Source organism: Culex quinquefasciatus, chromosome 3, assembly GCF_015732765.1.
Source record: "Culex quinquefasciatus strain JHB chromosome 3, VPISU_Cqui_1.0_pri_paternal, whole genome shotgun sequence".
NCBI classification, from domain to species: domain Eukaryota; kingdom Metazoa; phylum Arthropoda; class Insecta; order Diptera; family Culicidae; genus Culex; species Culex quinquefasciatus.
Genome location: NC_051863.1, coordinates 192855276 through 192873821, shown reverse-complemented (window position 1 = coordinate 192873821; position 18546 = coordinate 192855276). Strand labels below are relative to the sequence as shown.

Sequence of the window (18546 nt, the reverse complement as noted above, 5' to 3'; positions counted from 1 at the left end):
AACAGGACTGCGCGTCCACACAGGCACCGCACTACTGATGCCATTATTTAATTATAATGACCAATCCCATGCACTCGAACAGCGACATAAAAGAGACGGAAAACAACACGAAAAAACAGGACTGAGCGTCCACACAGGCACCGCACTACTGATGCCATTATTCAATTACAATGACCAATCACCCCATGCACTCGAACAGCGACATAAAAGAGACGGAAAATAACACGAAAAAACCAGGACTGAGCGTCCACACATGAACCGCACCACTGATGCCATTATTTAATTATAATGACCAATCACCCCATGCACTCGAACAGCGACACAAAAGAGACGGAAAATAACACGAAAAAACAGGACTGAGCGTCCACACAGGCACCGCACTACTGATGCCATTATTTAATTATAATGACCAATCCCATGCACTCGAACAGCGACATAAAAGAGACGGAAAATAACACGAAAAAACAGGACTGAGCGTCCACACAGGCACCGCACTACAGATGCCATTATTTAATTATAATGACCAATCACCCCATGCACTCGAACAGCGACATAAAAGAGACGGAAAATAACACGAAAAAACAGGACTGAGCGTCCACACAGGCACCGCACTACTGATCAAATTCATCGAAGTCGTCACCTTGAAGGAAAATAAAATAATATTAGTGATGTTCAATTCATGATTTTTTGATTGATTTTAGGTGGTTTAAGCTGGTCGGAATACGTTTTTATGATATTTTTCATGAACTAATGAAAGAAATTTATATAAAAAATAACTTAATCCTACATTTTTTCTTCAAATGTGCTCTCAGAACTTATAACTACAGATCTTTAATTATTTTTGGCTCACCAGAAAGATCATTCGGTTAACCATCCAATGATGAAATATTTTTCCAACACCTTTCTAAAAATATGATGGGTTTTCTTTCAAACCACCCTTTTTAAAGATTGTAAAGATTGTAGATTGTACTCAAGCTAAAAATAATAAAACTAAATTCCAAGCCTGATTTTTGAAATTTGGAAACAAAAAGTATCATTTGAACTACCATATTTTTTTGCCAATCCTTTACGTCTTTTGCCGATCTGATGTCCTAAAATTAAAAATTTGTTAACAAGTCTATAATTCAATTATTTTTTTAAGAATCTCAAAATTTTGTTTATAGATGTAATTTTTTCAATCAAAGAAAAAAATAGAAGAACAAATTTTGAAAATGTAGGAATGTTCTTGACAAAACAAATCCAACAGTTCCATAAGACTTTTTCAAATGTTAGGCTAGATTTTTGAAACTTCAAACTATTTTTTCTTGAAAGTCATACTTATCATCTTCCATTTGCATCCAAGCTAAAATCGGTTAAAATGAAGCGAAGTTATGGTTTTTTGAAAAAAAGTGGTTTTTGTAAAAATTTACGAAAATTGCCATTTTTTGGTCCACCCTAATACAGCGTTGGTCACCCTAATGGCCCAACAAAAAAAATATGGGTCTCATTATTTTGGCCAGGGAACCCCCACTTCAATTTTTAGCCGTATCGAGGCAGTCTTTTTTTTTCTTTAACTTTCATATGGAACTGCTGAATAGGGGAAATATACCCTTTCTAATCAAACACCTATCTTCGTCATATGGAGAGTTTGATGCTCGATTTAAGCTCCAAAAATACTATTTAGGCTAGCAACAGCACGCAAATTTATGCCATTTACTGGCCAAAAAGATCAAATTTATTGCAATTTTGATCATAATTTCTATTTTGCGAGACCATTTCTCATCATTTTGGTGGCACACACATCCACACGCAAGATCAGAGGTTAACTGCTTAACGAAAGTCGCCATCAATATCTTTTCACTTGCGCTAACGATTTCAAAGCGCTTAAGATATAAAATTGCTTCCAACTACCGGCAACATGTTCTTTTGACCATTACTAAGTCATTCACTTGAAAAATAATCCCGAAAAATGTAAATAATTAGCAAGCACCATCAAAAAAACAAACGCGCTAAGTCTTCTGACGTTTGAATTTTGAATATCCATTTTAATCGAAGGCTGAAGAAAACCGAGCGAGGAGCGAAGGCAAATAAATAACAAAGAGTGGCCACCAACACCACCAACATGCTGGTGCAGCGCCTGTTAGAGTGAGCAAGTGCTGCCAGGAAATTTTGCCTATGAATGCTACTTGTCGTGAGTGTTCGCTTAAAATTTCATCAATTTTGGCATTGGCAGTTCATCTCCATTGGATAGATTGTTTATAAATTGCACAAAGGTTATTTGGTATCAGAAGAAATTTTTTAAATTAAAAAATAAGTAATAAAAAGTTGTGAAACTGAAGGAGAAATTGTCATGAATTCTAATCTAATCTAACACATACGCGGCCAGCCCGACGAAGGCTTGCTGGAAAGTCTTATTAGTACAAAATTGCAGTAAATCCGAAGACACCCAATAATATATTACCAAAATTATTGCATTGTGTTTACCGCAGAGAGGATTCTGAAAACGGATCACTTTTCGCAGAATCAACAGGATTCGTGGACATACCGTACCAAGCGCTTCTGTCAAGCGTGTTAGGTGAATAATATAGTTTTTTTTTTAAATAATCACTTAAACATAATGCATGTCGTATACGGATCATTAAAATAAATTCCCTTCAATTATGCTTAGAATAAAAAACAAAATAAAACAAATGGAGCGAATATGCGGCCTCACTACTGGTACTCAACTCTATTGTGATTGAGGCAAAAGGATCAATCAAATAACAACTTATTTTTTATGAAAAATAAATCATGTTTGATACTCAGCCTTCTGAGACTTCTCTTGGAATGTAAGATATTCTTTTACACATTCTGAATTCTAACACATTCTATAAGTTTCTGACAGCAATCATGTTCAAAGCATTCTGTGATACTTATTTTGAAAATTAAGCTCGTTATTTGAAATATATTGATTTTTCTTTATTTGACAGGACTTTAAATTAGTTTTGAAAGATTGAAAATTTTACTCAAAGGAAAAATCAGCAACGTTGCTTATAAGTTTCGTGCATTGAACAATCAATTTCAATTCCATGATGGTTCGAAAGGGCCTCGTCTAGGATGTCCAATTTGGAAGTAGTTCACTTTCAGAGTAATTTTAAAGCCTTTCTTCACTAAAGAAGGCAAATATTGCTCTTATCAATTTAACATTGTTTCCATCGTACTCCATATAGAATAGAAATCATCGTTCACAATGCAGCTCATTTCCAATGATAATTGCATCCATCATGCATAGCTATTCGTTTTGTATTCATTCATATGGGGTATGTACGAGTACAAATGAGTTTATCTTTTCATATCGCAACATTCTTGCACCACCAGGTCGAAACCCTATCAATATGTGTCCGCTTGGCAGCTTTGCATGATTTATGCAATTCTTTCACACAGCAGTGCTGAGCAGTGCACCCAGAACGTGTATGCAAAATGGCAACGAAACAACCACAACCGGATGTGGGCTGGGGCAAAAGAGGAAATGGGATTCTACCTTCAACGATGGCGCCGGGGACGTTGAAACAAATTGCTTCCAAATGAAATTTGGGCCAATTTTATCTTTGCATACATCAGGGGAGAGCCCCGTTTGGCTGTTTCGCCCGCTTCCGTTCCGGATTTCCGTTACGGCTGTCGAAAACATTGAAATCGCGTGACTGGGGATCATCAATTTGGGAGTTTTCCGCTTTCTTCGCTGTCGTCGCTGTGCATATCGAAAGTGGCTTTGATAATGACGTCAATGGGTCGATTTGGCGAGCCATAAAAAAGGGGATTTCTTAATTTCAACTAATTGATGGGTTTTCCTTCTTTTCGCTTTCTTTGCAGCGTCCGCGAGACCCATCACATCGCCCAGGCCCAGCAGGAGAAGAATGCTAAGCTGCGGGAGGCGTTCGGCATCTCGGAGTATTTTGTCGAGGGAACCAGCTTCGACCAGGACCGTAAGGCGAAGGAGGATCTGGCCAAGGCGGACGTCCTGCAGAAGGAGCTGGCGGAGAAGGAGCGAGCGGCTCGCGAGGCGGAAAAGGTCAACCGGAAGCGGTACGCTCTGGTGAGGACTCCGTCGCCGGATCGGCCAGCGACGGCCAGCAATGGCAAGGACGGCGGCGAGCAGGAGCGCCGTGGCCACGGAGATGACGATGAGGACGCGGCCGGTGGGGGGCGCAAGGATGACAAGAAGAAGCACCGCAAGAAGAATCGAGATGGGTGAGAGTCATTTTCTTAATTTGAAACTATATTAATCACTAACAACATTCCATGAATTATTTTTCTTACAGATCATCCAGTCCGGAACGCAAGAAGGACAAAAAGAAGAAATCCAAGAAAAACAAGAAAGACAGGTAATTAAAAGTAAAAAGTGATATTTTCAGTTGATTGTAAAAAGATATGCGTTTGCCCGTTTGGTGTTCAATGGATCGTTTTGGTGGGATATTGATATGGCATTTACTTTTTGTTCATCAAGCTAGAAAGTTTGATCAAAAAATATAATTTTGATAAACAGACATTTCTAGCAAGACAATTATTGGTTTGGATAATCATTGAATGTTAATCTTTGATTGTACTTCGAAAATTGAACCTTTGAAAACAGAACGACTAGTTTGACCTTACATAGCTTCAGTTCCAAAATCTAAATTTTATTCTTAATTTTGATCAAAAAGTTGTTTTTCAGAGTTCATACCCAAATGTTTAAAAAAAAGTTTGTTATTTCCTAGAATTATTTGTTTAGGCAAACGTTTATTTTTTTTTATACATAAAAAGCAGTCCAGATTGGATTATTCGAAGTCTCGTAAACCCGAAGTTGAACAAGTTAGTGTTTTAATTTTCGATTGCTGATTATAAAAATAATCCTTGTGTCCTTGCTTCAAAGTGAAATAGGAATGTGTAATCCGAAGCCTCGATTATCTGGAGTTGGATTATCCGAAGATTTGCACGGGATGTCAAATAATCAAATCACGTACAACAAAAAAATCGTGTTATTTTTTTAATTTTTTTACTTTTAACATCAAATTCGAGTTCTACGACCCCATTTTAGTCAAATTTGAATGGTTGATTGCCTATTAAATTTTTTTTTTAATATTTCATCACCGCCATTTTGGCCGCCATCTTGGATTTAAAAATTCCGAATCACTTTAGAGTAGTTTAGGGGTCATTTTGACGCTCAAAAATCGAAAATAAGAAAATGAAAAAAAAATCGTGATTCGATTATCCGAAGTGAAATTTTACCAACGCCTTTGGATAATCGAGTCTGGACTGTATTTCGATAATTCTGTCAGCGTTAATCTTATCGACGATAACTCATTTTTTAAATCTTTCTAAAATGACTTAATCCAACCAAATCATGTCAAAATTTTCAAACTTTCACAAAAAAAAAATATTTTTTCATAATATAAGAAGTTTCAAAATTGAAATACTAAAAATATGAACAAAATACCTTATTTTTATCGAAAATTCTAAAATTTCCATCATTCGCAATTTGGGTAACAAACGAGGCGATTTTTTATGTACTTGTACTTTTTCATTAGAGTTTTTTTTGTGAAATACTCAATTCTTCAAAAATACCGTATTTTTTCGATAGTTATTAAAATTTTCATAATTTTAATTATTTGATATCCATAAAGCGAAATGTTGCATGCCATTTCCTTCATTAGGGTTTTTTTTTGTAAAATACAAAATTTTCACAAAATACCGTATTTTATTTAAATACTAATATTTTTCAAAAAAAAAACTTTAATTTTAACAAAAAAAAGGTAGTTTAAAAACATGTTATTTTATAAAAAAAACTATTATTTTTCAAAAAAAGAAAAGAAAATTGAGTAAAAATACATGCACAATTTCGCTTCGTTTCGGTTGGTTTGAGAAAATTTAAGTATTTTTCAAAAAAAGTTGAATAAATTGAAAATGCATTCAAATTTTCGGTTCTTGTGATACCCATATTCATATTGCGATAAATGAAAATTTAAGTATTTTTTATAAATATAGTATTTTGTGAAAATTTGAATATTTTTCGAAAAAAAAACTCTAGTTTATTTAAAATGCAAATGAAATTTAGCTTAATTTGATACCCATATTGCAAATTATTAAAATTTTAGTATGGCACCATCCATAAACCTAATAGGTCAAGAAAAATCGAAGCAAGTTCGTCCCATCGACAATTTTGTCAATTTTGAATCTTATAAAAGTTATTGCTTTGTAAAAAATCCTACTTTTTCGCTGATGCAAAATAAAATTTTGCTTCGCGGGATGACTTGATGTTTTCCAAATCTTTCATTTCTAGAACTTTTTTTAATAGGAACATATGAAAGACAATAGTTAGGTCCTTTAAAAAAAACTGTAGATTTACAATCTTTTGAAGATAAATATGTAATATGTACTAATTAAATTGAAAATGTATGAAAAGGTTCGATTTAGAAATGCTCGTTACTTTTCTGTTCCGTACGGTTGACTCTGCATACACATATTCCAAAAATGTTATTCTCGATTACTAACACTCACGTCTATCTACATTCTCGTTGTTATTTAACTTCTTTTGCCCTCAATCGCAAATCACTTTTCTAAAAAACAAACAAAAAAACAAACCAAACCAAACCAAAAAAAAACTCTCAATAAAACCGTTCGCAGTTGGTAAGTATGCTGTCAGCTAACGAAAGCATTTAGTTTGTTTCGGCATTTTTAGTCCTGTTTTCTTTTTTTTTTTGTCACCTACACATTCGTACATTTTGTTTAGTTTTTCAATCGTTTCGTTGTTTTCGACAAATTTAATACCCTTTTATAAGTTTGTGAGCCGTGTGCATTTTTGTGTCGTCGCTAAAGCAGAAAAGAATCTCCTTATGATGAGCCTTATGCCCCAAACTAATCAACGATATTAGTTTTTTTTAATCTTTCTAAAAGTCAAATTTTCCTCTTTATTTGCTTTTAACTTAATCATAATATTATTCAAGAAGATTTGATTTAGCTCCGACTGATTTGTTATTTGTTTCTGTTTTCATTCCTTTTTCAAACACGTTTCATTTTACGCATCTTCATTTTCTGTTACTCAAATCACCAAACGAAATTCCCCTTTTCCTCCCCTCTCAAAATGCGTTGCCGACCGAAAAAAAAGAAAAGGAAATCTTTCTTATTTTGTTCTTTTTTCTCTCCTTTTTCCTAAAGACAGACCAATATTATGATGAATATAAATTTAACATAACGGAAAGGTAAAATTAATTATTCTTAATCAGCTGCGATTTCAATCTTCTTTCCCTACATAAGTTAACAAAATAATTAACCATTTCAACTGATATTTACTTCTACTGTTTAGTGTTTTTGTTATTTTTGAATCGATCCAACAGCGAAATTGTACCAACAAAATGAACAAATTTCGGTTATTCGGCGGCAGTTTTATTCCCAAAAGAAGAAAAAAAAAACAAATAATCTTGAAACCCCCTCTCACTTCACTCGAAAAAAAAGTTTTAAGTTTCTCTTTTTAAGTTTGTCTCATCGTCCTGATAGCCTGATCTCGACTCGGTACAGTTTAAATTTTGTTGAAACTGCGTTGCCCAAACTCCAAATCTGTGCAGTTGTCAATCAGCCTCTCCCGTGTCTAACCTTGGCGATCTTCCAGTTTTGTGGGAGAGGCTGCTTTTCGAGATATTTAGTGACTTACATTTATTATAAAAAAAAAAGTGAAGTACTTGGGATGTCTTACTAATCGCACCTTGTACGCTTTCTTTCGTTTTCTATACTTTTTGGTTTGTGATCAACTCGACGACGCCGCCAACAACAGATCCAAGAAGAAACACTCGAAACGTTCGCACCGGGACCGTGACGACAGCGAGGCCCACTCGGATTCCGACTCGGACTCGGACCGCTCGGATTCGCACTCGGATGGCGGCGGTGGCAAGCATCGCAAAAAGTCCTCCCGGAAGGATAAGGTACGTTCCCAGGCCGGAATGCTTCCGGAACCATTTCGACGGCGTTTCGTTGAAACCGGCTAGCGTGCGTATGCGTATGTGTGTGTGTGTGTGTGTGTGTGTGCGTATGCATTAGCATTGTATTTTGTGTAGTTTGCGGCGCCGTTTTGCTGTGAAGGAATCAATCTTGCCGGATCCGGATCCGGATTGGTTCCCTCCAGGAGAGGAGGTCCAGATTTGAACGCTTTTTAGTGCATATTTTTCACGCTGCAGTCGAACAACCAGTAGAAGAAACTAGATTTATTATGGTTTTTTCTTCTCTTTTTTCTTCCTACTTAATTTGCACTGAAAGTTGCAATAACCACGTGGAACATGAACTCAAACTCTTTCCGTGGACGAGTTTTTCGCCTATAAATAAGCTGCCATTGAATGCCAACCTTCATGTCATTGTAATAATTCTTTGGCGTCCGTTTGATTTACCCTTTATTAACTCATTTCTGATTGTTAACCTCTTCTCTCGCTCAATAATTAACGGGAATTCTCTCTAAAAACCGAATTTAAGAGTCCAAGGTATTTTTTGCTTTTCATTTTCCAAACCAACTCTGAACCAGTAAAACATATGAAATAAACCAATGTTATGTGATCAATTTTATAATTAGAGGATAAAAATACATTTTCATCATCGTTAGTTTTGATTTCCATAAGTTTGTATATTTGGTTCAAGCTCCGAAATCTTTTGATTCCGCACGTTTCAAAAGATCACCTCAATGTATTTCGAGAAAAAAAAAAACACCTGAAGATAAACCTGCAGAACTCTCTTTTCGCCCGCATCGCATTTTTGTTCTCATTCAGTTCTCTTTTCCTCTCATGCCCCCTCTACAACCCAACCCCGTCTTAGACGGGCTTCGATTGAAAAAATCGCCAAAAATCAAATTTTCAACCAATTTTAACCTTTAATAAGCATTGGAAAGAAAAACTTGGAAGTTTTACTTGTTTTATGTGACAAAAGTTGCTCAAAATGACCTCCTGAACAAGGAAAAAATAAAAAAAAATCGAAAAAAATTTTGGGCAGTAGAGGGTTAAGAGTTCTGCGAGAGAGTAACGAAAATGCATATCTGTCAGAGAGAGTACTTATTCTCTCTTTCGATGATCTGCAATCATGTTAAAATGTCTAGTGGGTACAAATATAAACCTGTTCTGCCTCCCCCGTTGAACAACACAGTTTCTGACATCTGTCACAATCTTATCCATTGTGTAGCTCTGAAGCCGCATCGTGCCCTCCCTCCCTAAATACCCCATTCTCGATTTACATTGGACGTAAGTTGTCTTATTTTTTACTCTTTATTTGTAACAGTGTCATACATTTGTTTTTTTCATCACCTTCACATTTGCATAGTTTTTCTTATCATAAGGTTAAGGCATTTTTTATTCTTTCAACTAAGTAACGACACAAATGTCCTATACGGTTAAGTTTAGTTAGTCTTGATTTACTTCATTTTTAATTGACTCTAGTTAGTCTCTAGTATTTAAGCACCAACAAAAAACCGCGCTCTCTACAACGTCTTTTCTTTTGTGTTTCATTTTCCCCCACGCCACAGAAAAAGAAAAGCTCTAAAAAGAAGCACGCACGGTCGCGATCGGGTTCGCCGGACAGGTAAGTGCGATCATCGATCAATCATCAACTCGAACTTTTTCGTGTTTGACACGTTGCCAAACTCGCAAACAACTCTGAGGTTTCTGCAAACAAACTGCCAAACTGTCAAAATTTACGAGATTGTTTGTTTGTTCGTCATAGTCTAATACCTGCTTCACCCGGAGCGATCATACTCATACAAAAACAAAATTCATTTCCATACCAAATTTGCAGCTCTCCGACGAAGCAACCGGAACGTGATCATGGAAAGCGCGATCGCGAGCACCGGAAGGAAAAAGATCGTCGCGATGACGCGAGTTCAAGCCGGGATCGTCGGGTCGAAGATTCCGCTCGGCATTCCGGGTTCTACCAGCAGCAGCAACAGCAGAGGGACTTTGAGCGTTACGGAGGAAGGAGGGCTGAGGAAAGGGGTCGGAGAAGTCGCTCCCGCGACCGGCGCAGGATTGATGATCGTTCGCGCAGCAGATCAAACTCCAAGAGAAAGGACCGCTCACGGTCGGGCTCGAGGGTCAAAGCAACGAAGCGGGACAAATCGCACGAGAGACGCGAGCGAAGCGTGGAAAAGGCCAAGGATCGGAAGAAGGACAAGTCGCCGAAGCGTTCGGACGGGGATAAAAAGAAGGGGAAGGATCGGTCTAGATCGAGGTCCAAATCGGTGGAGAAAAGGTCGAAGGACAAACGGCGCGATCGTTCTGGTTCGCGTAGCACCCGCAAGGAAGACACGAAATCGAAGGACAAGCGGCGCAACAGATCGCGCTCGGCTAGTGAGAAGAGAAGTGACAAGAAACGGCAGGATAGATCACCATCGACGAGCAAGAAGCGGGATGAGGAAAAACGCCGCAAGCGGTCACCCTCGGCGGGTAAGAGAAAGGAAGTGGAGAGCAAAAAGCGAGACGAGCCGAAACGTCGCGAGAGATCAGCGAGCAAAACTGGCAAAGTTGATGAGAGGCGTAGAGGAAGATCACGCTCAAACAGTGGGGATCGCTCTCGATCGGTCAGCCGGGGCAAGCAGGCAGAGAGACGCCGTGAAAGATCGGCTAGCAACCGACGCGAAAGGATGACCAGACTTCGATCTCCGGCGTCCGCCATGAAATGGGAAATTTTGAAGCAACGTAACGTTTCCCAATCGGAGAACCGTGACAGCGATGACGGCAAACGGCGAGGAAACAAGGACAAAAAGGACGATGAGAAACGCCGCGGCAAGTCAAAGGATCGCCGGGATCGCAAGCGGTCCGAAACACCCGAGGTGAGACAGCGCAACAGAAGTGAAAGTCCGGTGGAAAGGCCGAGGAAGCGGTATGATTCTCCGATGGCACCCAAAGCGTTTAGAAACAAGTCTAGATCGCCTTCTAGGGAGAAACCGCGCAAGGAGCGTACAAAGTCACCCAAGGCAAGTTATCGGAAGGATCGCTCCAAGTCTCCGGTGGAAAAGCGTAGAGATCGCTCGCGATCACCGATTGAGGAGCGTAGAGGTCGTTCCAAGTCACCGTTGAGAAAACGCAGAGAAAGATCTAAGAGTGTTGAACCACCCAAGAAGACGATGGCATACAGAAAAAGTCCTTCTAAATCTCCCGTGGTCAAGAACCGAAGAAACCGCTCCGAATCAACCGATGACAACAGGAAGAAACCTTCCAAGTCTCCGGTAAGGAACAGAAGATCGCCACCCCTGATGAAGAAGCCAAGATCAAAGTCCCCGCTTCCATCGAGGAAAGAACCGGAACAACCGACCAGAAGACAACGATCAAACACTCCGGAAGCACGTGCGCCCGCTTCTTCTTCCAAGGCACCTGCAAAACAACCCGTGTCCGACGGAGACTCTTCCGATTCGGACTCATCGTCGGACTTGAGCTATTCACCGGCCCAACGCGATCCCGATCGCTACCGCGACATCTTGGAGAAGCAAAGTCGCTTAAAAGAGCGCCAAAAGTCGCGATCACCCACGCCGAAGAAGCAAACCCCGGCGCGAAAGTCCTTCTCGCCGAAGCAGGCACCCGTTCCGGCCAAGTCACGTTCAAAGACCCCGGTAAAGAGACGTCGCTTCGAGACGCCACCCCCGCAAGAGAGACCTGTAGTTGCGAAGAAGAAGGACACGCGTTCGCCTCCACCAAGGAAGCGCAAAGATCGCACTCCGTCTCCAGCGGCGTCTCACTCCAGCGAAAGCAGTCGACCTTCGGTGAAGCCGGTCAAGGACGTGACTCCGGAGGTGAAGCGACCGGAGGAGAAATCATCCCCATCTTCAAACGAGAAATCCAGCAAGCACGGTAGCAAAAAGTCCAAGAAGAAGCATCCCCAGCAGGTTCAACCGGTTGTCAAGCTGCAATCTCCGGCCTCGTCGTCCTCGGAAGAATCCGACCAGGAAGCGCGCGATCAACCCAGCAGCAGCAGCAGCAAATCCAAACAGAAGGGACGATCCGATCATCACCTGGACGCGTTCCTACCTTCGCTCACCGAACAGAAAGAGGACAAGATGCTGAAGGCACTCAAGAATGACTTGGCCGCGAAGGCAAAGCAATGTCTGGAGAAGAAAAAGTCCGTTTCGGAGCTGACGGGGCCATCGGACACGTCCGCGCAGCCTCGTGTTGGCGAGAGTCGCGAACGAAACATCCAAATTCAGCAGGCGAAGATGGCTTCGTACAACATCCCGATCGACAACGGCAAGGGCATCGAGTTCACCTCGGAGGAAGCAACCGTTCCCGAAGAGGCGACCTTCCTCAAAAGCAAAGCCGGCGCTCCCATGCCGGTGGCTGCCCCCGCCGTGTCCAGCAGCAGCAGCCAGATGAAGAAGGACATTCACGAAATCTTGACGACCGTCGGAGCGCGCCATGCGGAAGACAGCGCTAAGAATAGCAGCAGCAGCGGCGGAGTCGCGGTCAGCTTGGCCAAGAGCACGATCCTAAGTGCGGTCGACAGCATCCTGAAGGAGAAGATATCCGGGGCGATCGAGTCGGCAGCCGCGGCCGTCAAGGCACGCAAATCCCGCAGCGCGTCCCGGTCGAGGTCACGTTCGCGCTCCAGGTCGCATCGGTGAGTTGACAACTTGCTTTTTGTTTGATTTTGAGACTAACTCGTGGTCCAAATTTTAAAATTTTTATTTTTTTTTTGAATTTTTTTGAATTTTTTTGTTGAATTTTTTTGATTTTTTTTGAAATTTTTAAATTTTTTGAAATTTAAAAAAAATGACCAAAATTACCAAAACGACCAAAATGGCCAAAATTACCGAAATGACCAAAATGACCAAAATGACCAAAAAGACCAAAATGGCCAAAATAACCAAAATTACCAAAATTACCAAAATGATAAAAAATACCAAAATTACCAAACGACCAAAATTACCCAAATTACCAAAATAACCAAAACGACCGAAATGTTACCAAAATGACCAAAATAACAAAAATTAACAAAATTACCAAAACGACCCAAATTTCCAAAATGACCTAAATGATCAAAATGACCAAAACGACCAAAAATTAACAAAATTACCAAAACGACCCAAATTTCCAAAATGACCAAAATGACCAAAACGACCAACAAAATGACCAAAATTACCGAAATGACCAAAATGACCAAAATGACTAAAATTACCAAAATGACCAAAACGACCAAAATGATCGAAATGACCAAAGTTAACAAAAGACCAAAACGACCAAAAATATCAAAATGACCAAAATGACCAAAAATATCAAAATTACCAAAATTACCAAAATGACCACAACGACCAAAACGACCAAAATGATCGAAATTACCAAAATTAACAAAAGACCAAAACGACCAAAAATATCAAAATGACAAAAATGAACAAAATGACCAAAATGACCAAAATAACCAAAATGACCAAAGGACCAAATGACCAAAACGACCAAAATGATCGAAATGACCAAAATGACAAAAATTAACAAAATTACCAAAACGACCCAAATTTCCAAAATGACCAAAATGACCAAAATGTCCAAAACGACCAAAATGACCAAAATGGCCAAAATGACCAAAACGACCAAAATGATCGAAATGACCAAAATTAACAAAAGACCAAAACGACCAAAAATATCAAAATGACCAAAATGACCGAAATGACCAAAATGACCAAAAGACCAAATGACCAAAACGTCCAAAATGACCAAAACGACCAAAATGATCGAAATGACCAAAATGACAAAAATTAACAAAATTACCAAAACGACCCAAATTTCCAAAATGACCAAAATGTCCAAAATGACCAAAATGACCAAAATGGCCAAAATGACCAAAACGACCAAAATGATCGAAATGACCAAAATTAACAAAAGACCAAAACGACCAAAAATCAAAATGACCAAAATGACCGAAATGACCAAAATGACCAAAACGACCAAAATGACCAAAATGGCCAAAACGACCAAAATGGCCAAAACGACCAAAATTACCAAAACGACCAAAATGATCGAAATGACCAAAATTAACAAAAGACCAAAACGACCAAATATATCAAAATGACAAAAATGACCAAAATGACCAAAATATCCAAAATTACCAAAAGATCAAAAGACCAAAACGACCAAAATTACCAAAACGACCGAAATGACCAAAATGACCAAAATGACCAAAATGTCCAAAATGACCAAAATGACCAAAACGACCAAAATGGCCAAAACGACCAAAATGACCAAAATGGCCAAAACGACCAAAACGACCCAAATTTTCTAAAATGACCAAAATGAACAAAACGACCAAAATGACCAAAATTACCGAAATGACCAAAATGACCAAAATGACCAAAACGACCAAAATGACAAAAATTAACAAAATTACCAAAACGATCCAAATTTCCAAAATGACTAAAACGACCAAAATGACCAAAATTACCGAAATGACCAAAATGACCAAAATGACTAAAATTACCAAAATGACCAAAACGACCAAAATGATCGAAATGACCAAAATTAACAAAAGACCAAAACGACCAAAAATATCAAAATGATAAAAATGACCAAAAATATCAAAATTACCAAAATTACCAAAATTACCAAAATTACCAAAATGACCAAAACGACCAAAATGATCGAAATTACCAAAATTAACAAAAGACCAAATGACCAAAACGACCAAATGACCAAAACGACCAAAATGATCGAAATGACCAAAATGACAAAAATTAACAAAATTACCAAAACGACCCAAATTTCCAAAATGACCAAAATGACCAAAATGTCCAAAACGACCAAAATGACCAAAATGACCAAAACGACAAAAATGACCAAAATGACCAAAATGGGTCTCGTGGCGCAGGGGTAGCGGCTTCGGCTGCCGATCCCGATGATGCTATGAGACGCGGGTTCGATTCCCGCCTTATCCACTGAGCTTCTATCGGATGGTGAAGTAAAACGTCGGTCCCGGTTTCTCCTGTCTCGTCAGAGGCGCTGGAGCAGAAATCCCACGTTAGAGGAAGGCCATGCCCCGGGGGGCGTAGTGCCAATAGTTTCGTTTTCGACCAAAATGACCAAAACGACCAAAATGATCGAAATGACCAAAATTAACAAAAGACCAAAACGACCAAAAATATCAAAATGACCAAAATGACCAAAATGACCAAAATGGCCAAAACGACCAAAACGACTAAAATGACCAAAATGACCAAAATGGCCAAAACGACCAAAATTACCAAAACGACCCAAACGACCCAAATTTCCAAAATTACCAAAACGACCAAAATGACCAAAACGATCGAAATGAGCAAAATTAACAAAAGACCAAAACGACCAAATATATCAAAATGACAAAAATGACCAAAATGACCAAAATAACCAAAATAACCAAAATGACCAAAAGATCAAAAGACCAAAACGACCAAAATGACCAAAATTACCAAAACGACCGAAATGACCAAAATGACCAAATTGACCAAAATGACTAAAATGACCAAAATGACCAAAATGACCAAAATGACAAAAAATAACAAAATTACCAAAACGACCCAAATTTTCTAAAATGACCAAAATGAACAAAACGACCAAAATGACCAAAATGACCGAAATGACCAAAATGACCAAAATGACCAAAATGACCAAAACGACCAAAACGACAAAAATGACCAAAATGACCAAAACGACCAAAATGATCAAAATGACCAAAATTAACAAAAGACCAAAACGACCAAAAATATCAAAATAACCAAAATGACCAAAATAACCCAAACGACCAAAATGATCAAAATGACCAAAATTAACAAAAGACCAAAACGACCAAAAATATCAAAATGACCAAAATGATCGAAATGACCAAAATGACCAAAACAACCAAAATGACCAAAATGGCCAAAACGACCAAAACGACCAAAATGACCAAAATGGCCAAAACGACCAAAATTACCAAAACGACCCAAACGACCCAAATTTCCAAAATTACCAAATCGACCAAAATGACCAAAACGATCGAAATGAGCAAAATTAACAAAAGACCAAAACGACCAAATATATCAAAATGACAAAAATGACCAAAATGACCAAAATAACCAAAATGACCAAAAGATCAAAAGACCAAAACGACCAAAATGACCAAAATTACCAAAACGACCGAAATGACCAAAATGACCAAAATGACCAAAATGACTAAAATGACCAAAATGACCAAAACGACCAAAATGACAAAAAATAACAAAATTACCAAAACGACCCAAATTTTCTAAAATGACCAAAATGAACAAAACGACCAAAATGACCAAAATTACCGAAATGACCAAAATGACCAAAATGACCAAAACGACCAAAGTGACCAAAATAACCGAACTGACCAAAATACCAAATCGACCAAAATGACCAAAACGACCAAAATTACCAAAATGACCAAAATGATCTAATTGACCAAAATTACCAAAATGACTAAAATTAACAAAATGACCAAAAATTTTGAAACTTTTTAAATTTTTCGTATTTTTATTTTTTTATATTTTTTTCAATTTTTGATGTTTTTTAAGTTGTTTGAAATTCAAAAGAAATTAATTTTGATTTTTTACTTTTGTTATTTTTTACATTAAAAAACTTGAACGTAGATTTTTTAAAATAATTTTTGAAAAATATTCTAAAAAATGGTATTATGTACAAATTACGACAGTAAAATTACAATCGTAATTTCTCGATAGTAAGTCGTAATTTTTCGATGGTAGATCGAGATTTGTCTATGGTAAGTCGTAATCTTGCTATCGAGAAATCTCGATCGTGAGTCGGGAAATTACGATCGAATGCAATAATCACCACGACTAACTCCTACCTTTTTTCAGATCCCGCAGCTACAGCAGTTCCAGCTCAAGCTCGCGCAGCTCCCGTTCGCGGTCTTCGCGATCCAGCCGCTCTAGAAGTGGTGCGAGCTCGGTAAGCGTCACTTTGAAATCTCCTAAAATCCCGTCGAAATTTACACATGTCTGTAATTTAATTCCAGCGCCGAAGCCGAACGCGCTCCCGCAGCAGCACGTCGCGATCCCGATCGCGCACGCCTCCGCCACCCAAGCGTCGCTCGTCGCGCTCGCCGTCGATTCCGCGCCGTGCCGGTTCGCCCAGCTTCCTTGACCGTCGTCGGATCACCAGGTAACTTTTGCAGCTTGAGGCCACACAGCTTTGAGTGCCATTTGGCTTTTATTTCTTTAATTTTTAATTTCATTTCGCCCCTCACCCTTTTTTATTTATTTCATTTTTTTTTTTGGTTAAGCTCGAAGAATCGTAAGCAACGTTCTAGATCCCGAAGTAGTAGCGCTAGTAGCAAGTCCAGTAGGTCGTCCCCAGCCAGAAGACGACGAAGGCGTTGAAAGTTCCGATGCCGATTTATGATTTCGTCCCACGTGCGCACATTGTTCGGTTGTGTTCTTTTGATTTTTACTTTATCCTTGCGTGTCACCGCACTTACGCGGTGGCAACAATTTCATTCTACCCAATTTTATCTTTAGAGGCGTGCCGATTGAGTTGTAGAATATTTTCTAGATTATTTGTAAGTTTGACCTGTATTCTTGTACCATTGAATCAAAGCTTGATAATTTTCACTTGAACTCTTTAGTTTCTTGCTCTGAAATGTACCGAAAGCAATTTATCTTTGGTTGTTCTTCTGTTTCCTAAGTTTTAAAACGGTAAGTTTTTCAGTTGTTTTATATACGAATAAAAATAACTATCAATAATTGAACTAACCCACCCTCTCTTTCCCTCACTTTTCTAACAATCCGGAAACTCGACTAACATTCTCCACCCAACCCAAGCGCTCGGAAGCGTCCCATACCATATCGTCGACCGACGCCATCGTCCCTCTCCAGTGGCAGCAGTTACCACAGCCGCAGTCGGTCCCGCTCGCGGAGCCACAGCAAAAGTGTCTAGAAAATCCCGATGACCATAAAGTAGCCATAATCGCAAAACAAACCGCAAGAGAAAATCAAAAACAATCATGACAAAAGCAAATGCTCGAATTTTGTTTCATTAACTGTGCAGATATTAATATTTTAAACAGCTATCCTGATATTACTAACTGATAAGATCAAATCACCAACTAGTCACCATAGACCATTAGCAAATTGACAAACACATCAATTTATTTTTTTGTTCTAGTAACTTTTTAAGGTGCAATTTAACAAAAAAGAAACGAAATCATGATCTCGAGATTACACTATCTAAGTCATTAATTTATTTAATTTATTCCCCTTATTTATTTAACTTTTTCATATCATAAGCTGCAAACAATGAAACCTACCAACAGCAAGTATTTAAAATGATCAATACACAAATGTGATTACGACAGGTACTAAAACGATTTGTGTTTTTGTTTTGTTTAATCCGAAACGTCCCACCGTGGTCAAGCAGCTATAATTTGCTGAATGAAATTTTATTTAATTTTAATCTCGGCGAAATTTCATTTGAAAAAAAAAAATTTTTTTAATTGAAAACACATACACTTTTCCATCCACTGACCCCTCGGCCATTTTGGGTTTGTTGTTGTTTTTTGACGTTTGTCTGCTTTTGCGAAAAACTTATTCGAAACTTGGAACAGAGCAATTCC

General features: G+C 38.6%; 1 protein-coding gene across 2 annotated transcripts in view; it reads left to right on the top strand.

Moving 5' to 3' along the window:
- The window catches only part of LOC6031003 (serine/arginine repetitive matrix protein 2), a 56286-nt gene extending 37986 nt beyond the window's left edge, over positions 1 to 18300 (top strand). The window contains exons 3-10 of one of the 2 annotated variants that reach the window (XM_038265153.1): positions 3829 to 4206; positions 4278 to 4340; positions 7763 to 7910; positions 9488 to 9543; positions 9757 to 12567; positions 16793 to 16883; positions 16951 to 17096; positions 17756 to 18300. In XM_038265153.1, the coding sequence (XP_038121081.1) occupies positions 3829 to 4206; positions 4278 to 4340; positions 7763 to 7910; positions 9488 to 9543; positions 9757 to 12567; positions 16793 to 16883; positions 16951 to 17096; positions 17756 to 17870 (3808 nt within the window). In that variant the 3' untranslated portion in view covers positions 17871 to 18300. Of the gene's footprint in view, positions 1 to 3828; positions 4207 to 4277; positions 4341 to 7762; positions 7911 to 9487; positions 9544 to 9756; positions 12568 to 16792; positions 16884 to 16950; positions 17097 to 17217; positions 17552 to 17755 lie in introns of those variants that run through there. The other variant, XM_038265154.1, reaches the window with a different exon arrangement.
- Positions 18301 to 18546: the final 246 nt, after the last annotated feature.